General features: G+C 37.4%; 1 protein-coding gene across 1 annotated transcript in view; it reads left to right on the top strand.

Moving 5' to 3' along the window:
• Positions 1 to 13290, top strand: part of LOC101400546 (organic anion transporter 7-like) — a 30725-nt gene extending 17435 nt beyond the window's left edge. Inside the window, exons 5-10 of the mRNA XM_087423225.1 lie at positions 1221 to 1344; positions 7812 to 7927; positions 9162 to 9376; positions 11121 to 11229; positions 11718 to 11921; positions 13230 to 13290. Coding sequence (XP_087279351.1) covers positions 1221 to 1344; positions 7812 to 7927; positions 9162 to 9376; positions 11121 to 11229; positions 11718 to 11921; positions 13230 to 13290 — 829 coding nt within the window. The remainder of the gene's footprint in view (positions 1 to 1220; positions 1345 to 7811; positions 7928 to 9161; positions 9377 to 11120; positions 11230 to 11717; positions 11922 to 13229) is intronic.
• Positions 13291 to 14406: the final 1116 nt, after the last annotated feature.

The following is a 14406-nucleotide window of genomic DNA, read 5'->3' as shown; positions in this document are numbered from 1 at the left end:
GTATAAGTGTGTACCTAATATTGTCTGGAACATAGTTATACTAAGGAGCTACTCACTGTTTATTTGAATACACATTTAGGCACACGGTACTTTTAGTTTACACAATTGGCATTTCTCCTGAATAAGAGGGGAGCCAATATGACACTAAGTCTGTGTTCCCAGCAGACAAAGTGCATTGCATTAGCATGGCGTCCTCATATTTTCCTATTTATAGAAAAAAGAAAGTAAATTTATATTTTTTGGTATAATCAGTGGTACTTATTAAATAGGATGGGAAAAGCATCTGCAGAAGAGGAAAATTTTCCTCTACCCTCTTAGGTTCTGTGAATGGCCTAAGAATTAAACTGACATAAGAAAGATTAACAGAATAAACACATACAAATTTATTATTATTTTTTGTGTGTGTGAGGAAGATGAGCCCTGAGCTAACATCCATGCTAATCTTCCTCTTTTTGCTGAGGAAGACCAGCTCTGAGCTAACATCTATTGTCAATCCTCCTCCTTTTTTTTCCCCAAAGCCCCAGTAAATAGTTGTATGTCATAGTTGCACATCCCTCTAGTTGCCGTATGTGGGACGCGGCCTCAGCCTGGCTGGAGAAGAGGTGCATCAGTGCGCGCCCAGGATCCGAACTCAGGCTGCCAGTAGCGAAGCATGCACCTAACCACTAAGCCATGGGGCCGGCCCACAAATTTATTTACTGTTTGTACACGAGAGTCCTCAGAAGGAAAATGAAGACTCAAAAAAGACATTAGGCCCAAAAGCTCATATACATTTTTACACACAAAAAACCCCCCATAAATTATGGGGATGTGACTAGACAAAGTGGCTTGCACCAGGGGCATTAATTTGTGGAATAGTTACTAGGAAATATACAGGGAAACTAAGAGAAAATGAGTTATTTTAGTAAGTTTGTTTATACAAGTCCATTTCAATGTCAACTCCCAGTCTCTGGTGATAAGAATTTTCTTCTCTTCCTGGCCCTGGATGGGCATTTTTAATATGGGAAATGTTATGACCTACTTGTAGGTAGAAAGGGAGAGGTCAGAGAGATCTTTCTGCATCTGCAGTTTCTCAAGTGCCTTCAGCTCAATATTATCAATATGTCAAATCAACATATTTTCAGTGGCATATTCTAAACCCCTTCACATCTCTAGACAAAGATTATGTGAAAAATGGGCAAGTGAGAGTTAACTGCACCTCTGTTCTGTTCTTTGATCAGGTGGCTGGCAGAGTCTGCTCGGTGGCTTATCATAGCCAACAAACCCGAGGAGGGCTTAAAGAAACTTAGACAAGTAGCACACAGAAATGGAAGGAAGAATGCTGGAGATGCCCTAACCCTGGAGGTGAGGAGGATGGAAGATGGTAATGGGATGTATGAAAAACATGACCTAACATTTTATCAGTCAGTATCCATAACAGGAATGGAAGGTAAGATCTCAGGAGTGGTTGTGGGTCCTCTGAGCTCACTGTCCTCATTCTCAATGAGTGTCAACATTGTTTGGGTTAACATTAGGAAAGGACATGCTATTGCTGAAAGTATTGGACACATATTTTACTCAATGATGGCAGAAAGCACTGAGTATTTACAGTTACAAAGTCTGTAAACTCACTAAGAAAAAAGAGAAAAGACTCAAATAAATGAAATCAGAAGAGAAAGAGGAGAATATACAGCATACACCAGGACATACAAAGAATTATAAGAGATAACTATGAAAAACTTTATGCCAAAACATTGGATATTCTAGAAGAGATGGATAATTCTTAGAATTATACAACTTTTCAAAACTGAATCAAGAAAAATAGGGAATCTGAACAGAACAATCCCTAGTAAGGAAACTGAAAAGGCAGGCAAAAACCTCCAAAAACACAAAAAGTCCAGGAGCAGATGGCTTCCCCTGTAAATTATACCAAATAGTCAAAGAAGATTTAATACTTATCCCTTTCACTCTTCCAAAAAATTGAAGAGGAAGAGATGCTTCCTAAGTCAGTCTGTGAGGGCAACATTACCCTGATGCCAAAACCAGACAAGGACAACACAAAAAGGAAATTATAGGCCAATATCACTGATGAACATAGATACAAAAAATTGTCAACAAAATATTAGCAAATCAAATACAGCAATACATTAAAAGGATCATACATCATGATCAAGTGGGATTTATTCCAGAGAGGCAAGGATTGTTCAACATCTTCAAACTGATCAACATGGTTTACCACATTAACAAAAGGAAGGATGAAAAACGCATGACCATCTCAAGAGATGCAGAGAAAGCATTCAACAAGATACAGCATCTGTTTATGATAAAAACTCTGAATAAAATGGGTATAAAAGGAAAGTATCTCAACAGATGACTTTTTCATGTCATAGAAAACCCTAAAGAATACACAAAAATCTATTAGAAATAATCCACAAAAACAGTAAAGTTGCAGGGTATAAAATCAACATACAGAAATCACTTGCATTTCTATACACTAACAATGAAATAGGAGAAAGAGAAATCAAGAATATGACTCCAGCTACAATCAAAACAAAAAGAATAACATACCTAGGAATAAATTCAACCGAGGATGTGAAAGACCTGTACCCTAAAACCTATAAAACATTGTTGAAAGAAATTGAAGAACACATGAAGAAATGGAAAGATACTCTGTGCTTATAGATTGGAAGAATTATCATACTTAATATATCCATTCTTCCTAAAGCAAGCAACAGATTCAATCCAATCCCTATCAAAGTCTCAACAATATTTTTTGTGGAAAGAGCACAAAGATCCTAAAATTTACGTGGAGTAACAAAATATCCCAAATAGCCAGAGCAATCCTGAGAAAAAAGAACAAAGCTGGAGGTATTACACTCCCTGATTTCAATATATACTACAAAGCTATAGTAATCAAAACAGCGTGATACTGGAAGAAAACAACACACACAGAATCAAGAGGCCAAAAATAAACCCACACATCTGCAGACAGCTAATTTTTCACAGAGGAGTGAAAAATTACAATGGAGAAAGGAAGTCTATTCAATAAAAGGTGTTTGGAAACCCGGGCAGCCACATGCAAAAGAATGAAAGTAGACCATTATCTTATGCCATACATAAAAATTAACTCACAATGGATTAATGACTTGAAGGTAAGGCTTGAAGCCATGAAAGTCATAAAAGAAAATAAAGCTATTACACTCTTTGACATCAGTCTTAGCAGTATCTCTTTGAATATCATGTCTCCTCAGGGAAGGGAAACAAAAGAAAAAATAAACAAGTGGGACTACATCAATCTAAAAAACTTCTGCACAGCAAGGGAAATCATCAACAAAAAGAAAAGACAACATAACAATTGGGAGAAGACATTTTCAAATCGTATATCTGATAAGGGGTTAATATCCAAAAAATATAAAGACTCATACAACTCAACAACAAAAAAACAAACAACCCAATTAAAAAATGGGCAAAGGATCTGAACAGACATTTTTCCAAGTAAGATATACAGATGGCTGTGAGAAACATGAAAAGATACACAATAGCACTAATTATTAGGGAAATGCAAATTAAAACCTGAATGAAATATCACCTCACACCTGTCAGAATGGCTATTCTTAAAAAGACAAAAATAACAAGTGCTGGACAGGATATGGAGAAAAGGGAACTCTCACATACTGCTTGTGTAAATGTAAACTGGTGCAGACACTATGGAAAACAGTATGGAGATTTCTCAAAAAATTAAGCATAGACCTGCCATATGATCCAGCTAATCCACTTCTGGGTATTTATCCAAAAAACATGAAAACACTAATTTGTAAAGATATGTGCATCACTATATTCATTGCAGCTTTATTCATAATAGCCAATATTTGAAAACAACTAAGTGGCTATCAAGAGAAGAATGGATAAAAAGATGTGTGTATATATATACAATGGAATACTACTCAGCCATAAAAAATGAAATCTTGCTATATACAACAACATGGATGGACTTTGAGGACATCATGCTAAGTGAAATAAGTCAGACAGAGAAGGGCAAATACCATATGATTTCAATCTTATATGGAAGATAAAACAATAACAACAACAAACAAACACATAGACACAGAGAATAGATTGGTGGTTACCCAAGGGGAAGGGGGATGGGGGAGGGCAAAAGGAGTAACAGAGCACAGGGGTCTGGTGACAGATGGCAATTAGACTTTGGGTGGTGAACACAGTGTAGTATACACAGAAGTCGAAATATAATGATATACACCTGAAACTTACATAATGTCATACACCAAAGTTACCTCAAAAATTAATTAAATGAAAATAATTATTTAAAAGAAGATTGTATATTGGTCTCACTCTGTGTAAGTGAAAGTAATTAAAAGTAATCCATTTCTTTCCGACTAATGTTCAGATGGCCATTTTTCAGAACAGTGATGCCAGTAGAAGGATTAGTGACCATGCAGAATAGAGCGTAAGGAGGTTCTCCTATTCGTTGATTCCCCCATACACTTTCTTTCATGTTATATTTAATGAGTGCCGACCGGTGGCAGGTTTTGTTCCATCCCTGGAAACATGGCAGTGACCACAACAGTCCAAACCCATGTTGTGTGGAGTTTACATTCTCCTTATTACAAGTTCCAAGAGCATGACTGAGTGGAAATGCCCCAGAGAAGTCTTTCTCCTTCTTATTTTCCATCCCAGGTGTGGAAGGCAGATATTGCTGTGCGTCCTTAGGTAAATCATTCTTCATGTCATGCACATGCATAAAGCATTTATTGAAAAGTTATATTGTGCCAGGCATGGCGCTAGATCATGTATAATAGAACAAGTCAGAGTCTCAGCCTTCAAGGAGCTTTCACATTAATATGAGAGAGAAAAACTCATAGACATTTTTAAATCCAAATGTTTAAAATGATAAGAGAATGTAAAGAATACTAACGGAGATAAGAAAAAAAATCTGCCTTCCTTGTATTGGTAAAGGAGAGGATTACAAGTTGACCACTCAAAAAGGAGAAATAGAAAATTTCTGGAAACATGCACAGTGGCATATCTGATGGAAGATTTTACAGTCCCAGAAAAAGCAGAGGTCCTTTAGAAGATTTCAAATAATGCTCCTGAGAATTCAGATCCCTCTGAAGATGGCTGGAGGAAATCAGGTTTTCCTCAGAGGTGAAACATTATGCAGACAATGGCATTGAGGATTCCTGATATGATGGGGAGAACATTGCCTCATGCTTAAAAAAAAAAGGATGGAGGTGGACCTTGAAATTTAGGTGGAGCTCTATGGCACTTCAATATTGTGTCAATATTTGCCTAAATTATATAAAATTCTTTTGGCCAAACTAACTTCTCAGAAGTTATATTTGGTTCCAAGCCCATATCTAGTATTTTGCCTACCAGACTGGCCCAATCCAGAGAAGGAAAGCTTAAAGATTTACAGGGGCCAGGAGGATACAAAAGTAAGTGATACTAGCTGAAAGCAGGGAAAAAACAATGCGTAATCAAAGTGAATGACAGCTGACAATCACCTCATGCCAGTGGAAGGAATAGAGCATGGCACACGGGTAGCAGTTAAAATGTGGTCTAAGCAAGAGATTCTATCCATGAATGGCCAGCTAATATGCTTTCACTTGATACATATTTTTGAGTTCTGTAAAGATAATACACAAATTTGTGGTCTTAGTCATGTTTTCACCTCCATCTGATGGATGGCCAAACAATTCTCCTAACAAAGCTGCTCCACTTTATATCAATACCAACCTGTTGATTGCTCTAGACCTCTGGGTAGAGTGGCCTTTCATTTTTCTCAATTCCCTTCATCATGAAATTTTCTCTAAGCAGCTTCATGGTAATGTTTCATTTGTGAAGATGGGATGAGAATGGAGTTAATATTATTTAAATAATTAATAAATCAATAACTGCTCACCTGTGCTAGCTACAATTCCACAGGCACATTTGTGACCTCATGTATGCCTTGGAAATCCTTGTGAGAGAGACATTATTTTTTTTCTCCTACTCCTTCTTCTCTTGATCTTGATTTTCTTCTCTTTTTTTTTTGAGGTATAATTGACATATAACATTATATTAGTTTCAGGTGTACAAAAGAATGATTCAATATTAGTATATATCGTAAAATGGATCAACATAGTAAGTCTAGTTAACATCCATCACCACGCATGGTTACAAAATTTATTTTTCTTGAGATAAGAACGTTTAAGATCTACTCTCTTAGCAACTTTCTAATATATGATAAGGTATTATTAACTATAGTCACTATACTGTACACTACTTCCCCGTGACTTATTTTATAACTCAAAGTTTATACTTTTTGACCCCCTTCTCCCATTGCCAACCCCCTATCCCACACACATGGTGACCACCAATCTGTTCTTTGTATCTATGAGCTTGGTTTTGTTTCATTTTGTTTTGTTTTGGTAAAGAAGATTGGCCCTGAGCTAACATCTGTGCCAATATTCTTTTATTTTGCATGTGGGATGCCACCACAGCATGTGTAGGTCTGTGCTCAGGGTCTGAATCCGTAAACCCTGGGCTTCTGAAGTGGAGCGCGTGAACTTAACCACTATGACACTGGGCCTGCCATGTTTTGTTTTTGTAGATTCCAAATATAAGTGAGATCATACAGTATTTGTCTTTCTCTGTCTGACTTATTTCACTTAGTATAATGTCTTCAAGGTCCATCCGTGTTATCTCACATGGCAGGATTTCTTTTTTGTTGTTCAATAATATTCCATTGTACATATATGTACCACGTTTTCTTTATCCACTCATCTATCAATGGACACTTAGGTTATTTCTGTATGATGGATATTGTAAACAAATCTGCAATGAACATGGAGGTGCATATATCTTTTGAAGTTAGTGTTTTCATTTTCTTCAGATGAATACCCAGAAGTGGAATTGCTAGATCATATAGTAGTTTTATTTTTAATTTTTTGAGGAACTTCCATACTGCTTTCCAAAGTGACTGCACTAATTTACATTCCCACCAACAGTGCATAAGGCTTTCCTTTTCTCCACATCCTCATCAACACTTGTTATTTCTTGTTGTTTTGAGGATAGCCATTCTAACAATGTGAGGGAATATCTCATTGTGGTTTTGATTTGCATTTCCCTAATTATTAGTGATTTTGAGCAACATCTTCTTATTCTTATTCATCTTTTTAATGACAAGGAAATGGAGGCTTAGAGATGTCCTGTTACCTTCCTCAAGGTACACACCTAGCGTGTGGCAGAGCCATTGTATAACATTGGGTTATAAAGTTTGGGTATAAATCATACTACACTAAGGTCTCCCGATTCCATCCTCAGATTTAATTATTGGCATCTCATTCATGGAGGCACAACATATGCTAAGATTTCCCTGAAAGAGGCTGACCCAAGAACCAGAATAAAAGCTGTCAGGAAATTATTCTCCTTCCTGAAAAATAACTGTTTTTCTACTAAGAGCAGCCAGCTGAGAACCAAACTCAGTTGCCAAATGTTTCGTGCCCCTCTGATATAAATAAAGCTTTGGACCATAATCCAAGCAAATCCCCTCAATTTGGCTGTAGGACATCAAAACCAGCTGGGTAGGTTAGAGATTTATATCAGGTTTTGATGCCCTACAGCCAAATTGAGTCTCATGTTAAAATGTCTTTGTCACTTGAAAATTTCCCTCAGGCCCCTATGACTCCCTAATTCACCATTCATACCACTTTTACACCTGTCTTGCATCTTCCATGGCTATGTTTTCCAGTGGACAAAAAGAGAAGTTATCTGTCTTGTCCTCTACTGGGGCTTCATAATGTCTGAACAGTTTGCTGTTGTTGTTGTTGAAGGTTTTGAGATCCACCATGCAGGAGGAGCTGGAGGCAGCACAGAACAAACCTTCTGTGTATGACTTGTTGCGAACACCCAACATGCGTAAAAGGATCTGTATACTATCCTTTATGAGGTAGGCTTCACATAGTACACGAGGAACATTAAAATAGTGGAGACATTAATCTATTTCTTATTTCAAAGTTATAACGTGCTATAGGGACAGACTTGAGATAAAACATGAACAAGTAATAAAGATAACAGTTGTTTGGAGGTAGTGAAAGCGTTATAAAAGACTAACATGGAGCTAATTGTACAGTTAGGTGTTTTGTTATCACATCCCTCTACCAGGCTCATCACTGGAGATGAGGCTGAGAACTTCAATCACGGTACAGACTTTGGCTTTACGTTTCTTCACTTGTTTGTTTTCATTTTAACTGAGGTAAAATTACAAACAGTCAAGTGTTCAAATATATGCAGCTCAATGAATATTTCCACATGTAAATATATAACCATCACCCAGATCGGAATATAGAAAAAACTCTAAAACTCGAGAAGGCTACCTCATGCATCCTCCACAAAAACACTCCCCACCCCCCAAATAACTTAGCAACAATTATAAGCTCCATTATCATAACATTATTTTATGATAGTTTTTAAATCATTAACTTGCAAGGAAATTGTGTTTAAAATGTTCCCAAGATTTGTTTAATCATATAAGTTAAGACACACAGACTCAGGAATGACCATCATCAAGGAAGTTTACACTCACAAATCCCTAGAATGTGGAGGCATGAAACAGCCCACAAGGCTGTACAGGAAGATGCTGGGGCCAATCGGAAGGACCAAGATAGAAGAAAAGGAAGAGTATGGCCCAGAGCCTTTATTGGGGTTTTTGTGGGAAGGAATAGGAGAGGAGGGTAGGTAACATGAGTAAGCTTAGGATTCAATAATTTGAACGTTCAGTGGACTCTGGGCTATAGTGATGGTCCATAGTTGTCCAGTAGCTGGCCCTGGAGTGATTTAGTGCAGGGGGAGTATTGGCTTGGTGTGTGAGTTTGATAAGGGAGATGGTTGGGAGTGTGGACTCTGGATTGGTGGCTTGTATAAGAAAGATACACTCACAAGGGAGTCATTTGCTTTCTCTAGGGATTAGCTAGCCCTGGGAAAGGCAAACTATCCAGGATCAAGGCCCTAAATGTCAGAGTATCAAAAATAAAGAAAATAAGAAGATATAATCAACACAGAAATATTCTACAAATCACACCATGCATTTATTCTTTACTCCTGGTTTTCTGGCTCAATATTATCATTTGTAGGACACAGAATCAAAACCTGATAACATCTTTCTTTCCTCTTCTTCACCACAGATTTACCACCTTCATTCCTGTTTTGGGCCTGAGTCTCCACATCCAGCACTTGGGTGAAAATATTTTCCTTTCCCAGATTATTTTTGGCATAGCAACACTTCCAAGCAATTATGTTGCACTTTTGGCACTCAATCACCTGGGCCGTCGAATTAGCCAGATGCTTTTCCTGTTGCTGCTGGGAATCTCTATTCTGACCACCACATTTGTTCCTCAAGGTGAGAAAATAACACAAGTTGAAGAAAGAAGATGTGTTCCTCCCATTCCTCATGAATTGTACTGGTCACACCTATTCAAAGCCAAAAGTAAACGCAGATTGGGTTCTAACAATATTCTGAAACCAATCTGAAAGTTTAGTACATATTCTGCCATTAAGTTGGTGGGAAAAGAGCTTAAGGCCAGTTAAAGTTGACGCTGAGATATGATGTATTCATTATATCTGAGAAGTGTCTGGAAACTGGTGCCATCTTTTACTGGTAGTTTCTCTACGACAGCAATTGCTCACTTACTTTTGGCCAATCATAGTTAACATAGCAAGCATGAAGGGTCTAGACCTTGTCATTGTATCCCATGTGAGGACACAATACTGTCACTCCCCCTGTCTGGGGTCTCACTTATTACTACAGCTTCAGTGACAATTTATTCTCTGATCTCTATGTATCCACTCATGTGTCTCATATCAGGTATCCATAGCTGAAATTCTAGTTTAGAGGAATCAACTTGACTTCAAGAAACAAAAATTCCTTCTCTTCAGACAGAGAAATGACAGCAGGAACAAGGCACTAAGCAGTTAAGAGCCTCTCTCAGAATCTATGGATGGACATTGAGGGTATTATGCAAAGTGAAATAAGTCAGAGGGAGAACGTCAAATACCATATGATTTCCCTCATTAAGTAGTAGATAATAACAACAACAAACAAACACATAGAGACAGAGATTGGATTGGTGGTTATCAGAGGAGAAGGGGGTAGGGAAGAGGGCCAAAGGGATAATTCGGCACAAGTTTGTGGTGATGGGTTGTAATTAGTATTTGGGTGGTGAACATGATGTAATGTATGCAGAAATAGAAGTATAATGATGTACACCTGAAATTTATACAATGTTATAAACAAATGTTACTGCAATAAACAAAAAATAAAAATAAATTTAAAAAAAAGAATCTATTTTACTAAATTGAATGATCATATGTAATGAATAGCAGAACCCAGGTGGTCACCATGCTTCACCTAACTCCCAGCATAGTTATGTATTTAACAAGATCCCAGATTGGCGGGCTCCACTTCTCATCTTGAATATTGGCAATGATGCAAGTTTCCTGCTTTACAACAGAGCCCACTCCAGTGTTGTAATGCTTATAATGAAATTTTGGTCGGGGGAAGGAGGGAAAGTAGGAAATAGAAAACTGACTCCCTGAAATTCCTAATAGAGGTCCTTGTAGTTGATTATTGAAATATTATTCTTGATCAAGCTGCTTTCCAGCTTATCTACTAACATAGGAGTTATGTTTTTTTACTAGTCTCTTCTGCATGGTTAACCCAATGTCAATATTGTGTAAGCTCCTAGGTTTTAAAATCTCAAAGACATGGATGAGTCTTATACCCCTCAGTAATTGCCCACATAATAGTCTTATATTCTATGTTAAGGGCAAAAAGACACAGAACAGAATTAATGGAAGAGAGTATCTGCTGGACTCAACTACCCCTCTCCTTTTCTGGCAAATCTCATATATGCAGGGAGAGTTGATGAAATAACTCAATCTTTTTATTCACCATAAGCCATATTACGCAGATAAGTCACATTTCTCACCTGATTACACACTGCGCATTTTCTGCCTCCATGCAGTTTCTCTACAATATATTTTATACTTGCAAACACCTCCAATAGGGTCTTCTTCATTTGCAAATTGAGGGATGCTGATTTCTTCAGCTCCAATTTACTGAGTCTCCCTGGTCTTCTCTCCAGAAATGCAGATCCTGCGTGTGCTTTTGGCAGCTTTGGGAATAGGAGTTTCTTCTGCTGCTGTCACCAGTTCTGCTACCCATGGAAATGAACTAATCCCCACTGTAGTCAGGTACAAATCTTGTGGATTATCTGTTAGGATCAAAACAGGCCTTTCCCAGATAACTGACACTTACTGGGGGAAGAAAACCAAGACTAGTTAGCTATCAAAAGTAGTTAATTACAATAGTAATAAAAATAAAAATTATAGCCAAATGTTATCAAAAGCTGATTTTTTAATCAAAAGCTGACTTTTTGCCAAGTCCTGAGTTAATCCCTTTAATGTTTCTTCTCACGTAATCTTCTGAACCACACGAAGGGTAAATGCTATGGGTAACAGTATTTTTTCGATGATCTAATTGTGCCTTAATGCACAGGTGAAATTGAAAAAAATTGTTAGCAAATAAGAGAGAGAAAATGTCCAAAACAAAAGTATGTCATCAATCTCCATGTTTAAACACATTGATGTGCTATCTTCCATAACCAAAGAAAATTAATAAATGACAAATTATATGTCTGGATTTTTACTGGGTTTTTATGTATTATTTTTTCCACCCCAAGAGCAATAGCTTTAGGAATCGTTGGAGTTGCTGCTAATATTGGGGCTGCCATGGCTCCTCTCTTGATGATCCTAACGGTGTATTCCCCACATCTGCCCTGGATCATATATGGAGTCTCCCCCAACCTCACTGCACTTGTTGTCCCACTCCTTCCTGAAACCAGGAATCAGCCTCTGCCTGACTCCATCCAGGATGTGGAAAATGAGTGAGTAAACTCTCTAACTGTTCCTTACGGTTGCTGTGCACTATAGGCCTGTGATGAGGAGGGGAGAACACCATCCAGGATCATTGTCTCCAGGGGAAGGTTTAGACCTAGACTATCTTCATATGGTCAGTGACTTTGGTTTAGCCACAGCATCATTGTTCAGTGATAGTGACCTAAGACTCACCCAAGGCTCCCTAGATCACACAGATCCACGCTGCCCAGCCTGCATGAGTGGATTTAGTGGTGAAGAGGCCAAAATTAGGTGCCCTACTGTAAGATTCACAGACCTGAATATATTTCACTATCATGCAGAGATTCAAACACCATATTCTCATCTCTTGTCCCTGTCAGCTCTCAGCACAGGGAGTGCAGGTAAGTTCACTGAAAGTGCTGGATACTGTAGACCTGTATAATCTGATTCTGATTCTCCAGAGAAACAGAATGAATAGGATTGTGTATATACAGCAAGAGAGATTTAGCTTAAGGAATTGGCTCACAGTATTGTGGGGGCTTCCAAGTCTGAAATCTGCAAACAGGCAGCAGCCTGGACCCCAGGGAATATTTGAAGGAAGAAAAGAGTTCTCCAGTCTAACAGCAATCTGGAGGCAGAATTCCTTCTTCCTCTTGGGACTTGTCATTTTCCCCTAAGACCTTCAACTGATTGGATGAGGCCCCCCGCCCTCCCCCATTATGTGCTTTACTCAAAGTCTAGTGATTTAAATACTAATAACATCTAAAAAATACCTTCACAGAAACATCTAGACTGGTGTTTGACCAAACATCTGGGCACTGTGGCCTAGCCAAGTTGACATATAAGATTAAGCACCATGAGATCTGAGGACTTCCCTGGTCACTGAAGAATCTGAGGGAGGTCAGGGAGAGGACAAGAGCCCCTCCCACAGATGACAACATTTCTCAGGGGAAGGAGTCCTTTTGTGCTGCCTGTGAGATTCAGACCATCTTGTTTTCACTGGGAAGGAAAGTATTGAGAACAGAGATTTTAAAGTGATAAAGAATGGAAAAGGATTCTCAAACTTTTCTGTACCTCCCTTGCCTTTTCCAAAATCTCTCTTTCCAATGCCATGGTGTCCAAGGGTGAGAATAGAAACTGTCAAATCTGCCTTCCCAGACCCTGCAATGGGAGCTAGGACTTTTTCTTCACAAGATTTACTCAAACTCTTGGAGGAGCAGTCATGGTGTATACCAACTCTGGTTGGTGAAGGATAAGCTTGCTCCAGGACATATACGGTTATACTATGTCTTCTCATTTTTTGTGTTTGTCTTTTGGTGTCATTGTGTTTTTACCAGGAGAAAAGACTCAAGAAATGCAAAGCAGGAAGATATTTCCGTGAAAGTGACCCCATTTTAAGGAATTCCAGGAACTAACTGCTGATTCAAGTGCAAAATATATGGGAAAATGAGATAATTTCTCATCAGGGAAAATTTGTAAAATAAGCAAATAAAAATGTATAATGGAAAAAATGGAATTTTTTTACAATTGCAGTATTAAATTACTAAAATACCTATAATTAATCATAATAGAAATGTGAGGAAAACCATAATGTTTTAAAAGACCTTAGAACATTGGTATAATTATGGATAACCAGCTTTCTGGATAGGAGGTTTGATTAGTACTAAAAATAACAATTATTCCCATAGTTAACTGTTAGAATAATTGATGTCATTATAATGAAAAACTACATACTTTTAGACGAATTTAAAAAATAGTTACACGTTTATCTAAAAATTACAAATAAACAATGTGATTCCAAAAGGGAGGATCATGGCATGAGGGGAGGAAGGCCAGCATACGGGGTAGCATAAACTGGTCTTTATTATAGCTGCAATGGTCAAAATAGCAGTAGCAGATACAGTCACACATCAAAGGAAGTCCAGAAACAGACCATAGCAAAGGTAACACTTAATATATAACTTTGGCATCCTAAGTCACACACCAAAAGAAAGGACTATGAAACAAATAGCATAAATAACTATTTAAAAATAAATGACTAATAATATGACCTCATATCCTACACTGAAAAATATTCTGCTTTAATAAAAAGTTAAATGGAATAAAAAAACCTAAACTTTTCATTAGAAAATGTGGGTACAAAATACTGGGATAAAAAAAGATTTGAATAGTAAAGAAAATATCAGAAATTTATTTTTTTTTTATCTGTATTGTGAATATTTTTATTTGGCTTGTGGCTTCCCTTTTAATTTTCGTTGTTTCTCTTTTTTTTTCTTTTTTCTTTCTTGTTTATTGCAGTAACATTGGTTTATATCATTGTATAAATTTCAGGTGTACATCTTTATACTTCTATTTCTGCATAGATTACATCATGTTCACCACCCAAACACTGATTACAGCCCATCACCAGAAATTTAAAGATGGGTAGATTTGAATAATACCCCTTTAAATCCTCTGTAGGGCTAAATCTTAAAACTTGTCAAAGAAAACTAGAAATATATTTGCCAAAAAGAT

The sequence above is a fragment of the Ceratotherium simum genome, chromosome 34 (genome assembly GCF_057802395.1).
Source record: "Ceratotherium simum simum isolate JZ-2026a chromosome 34, ASM5780239v1, whole genome shotgun sequence".
NCBI classification, from domain to species: Eukaryota; Metazoa; Chordata; class Mammalia; order Perissodactyla; family Rhinocerotidae; genus Ceratotherium; species Ceratotherium simum.
The sequence above is the reverse complement of the archived record's forward strand: the minus strand, read 5'-3'. Positions and strand labels throughout refer to the sequence as shown.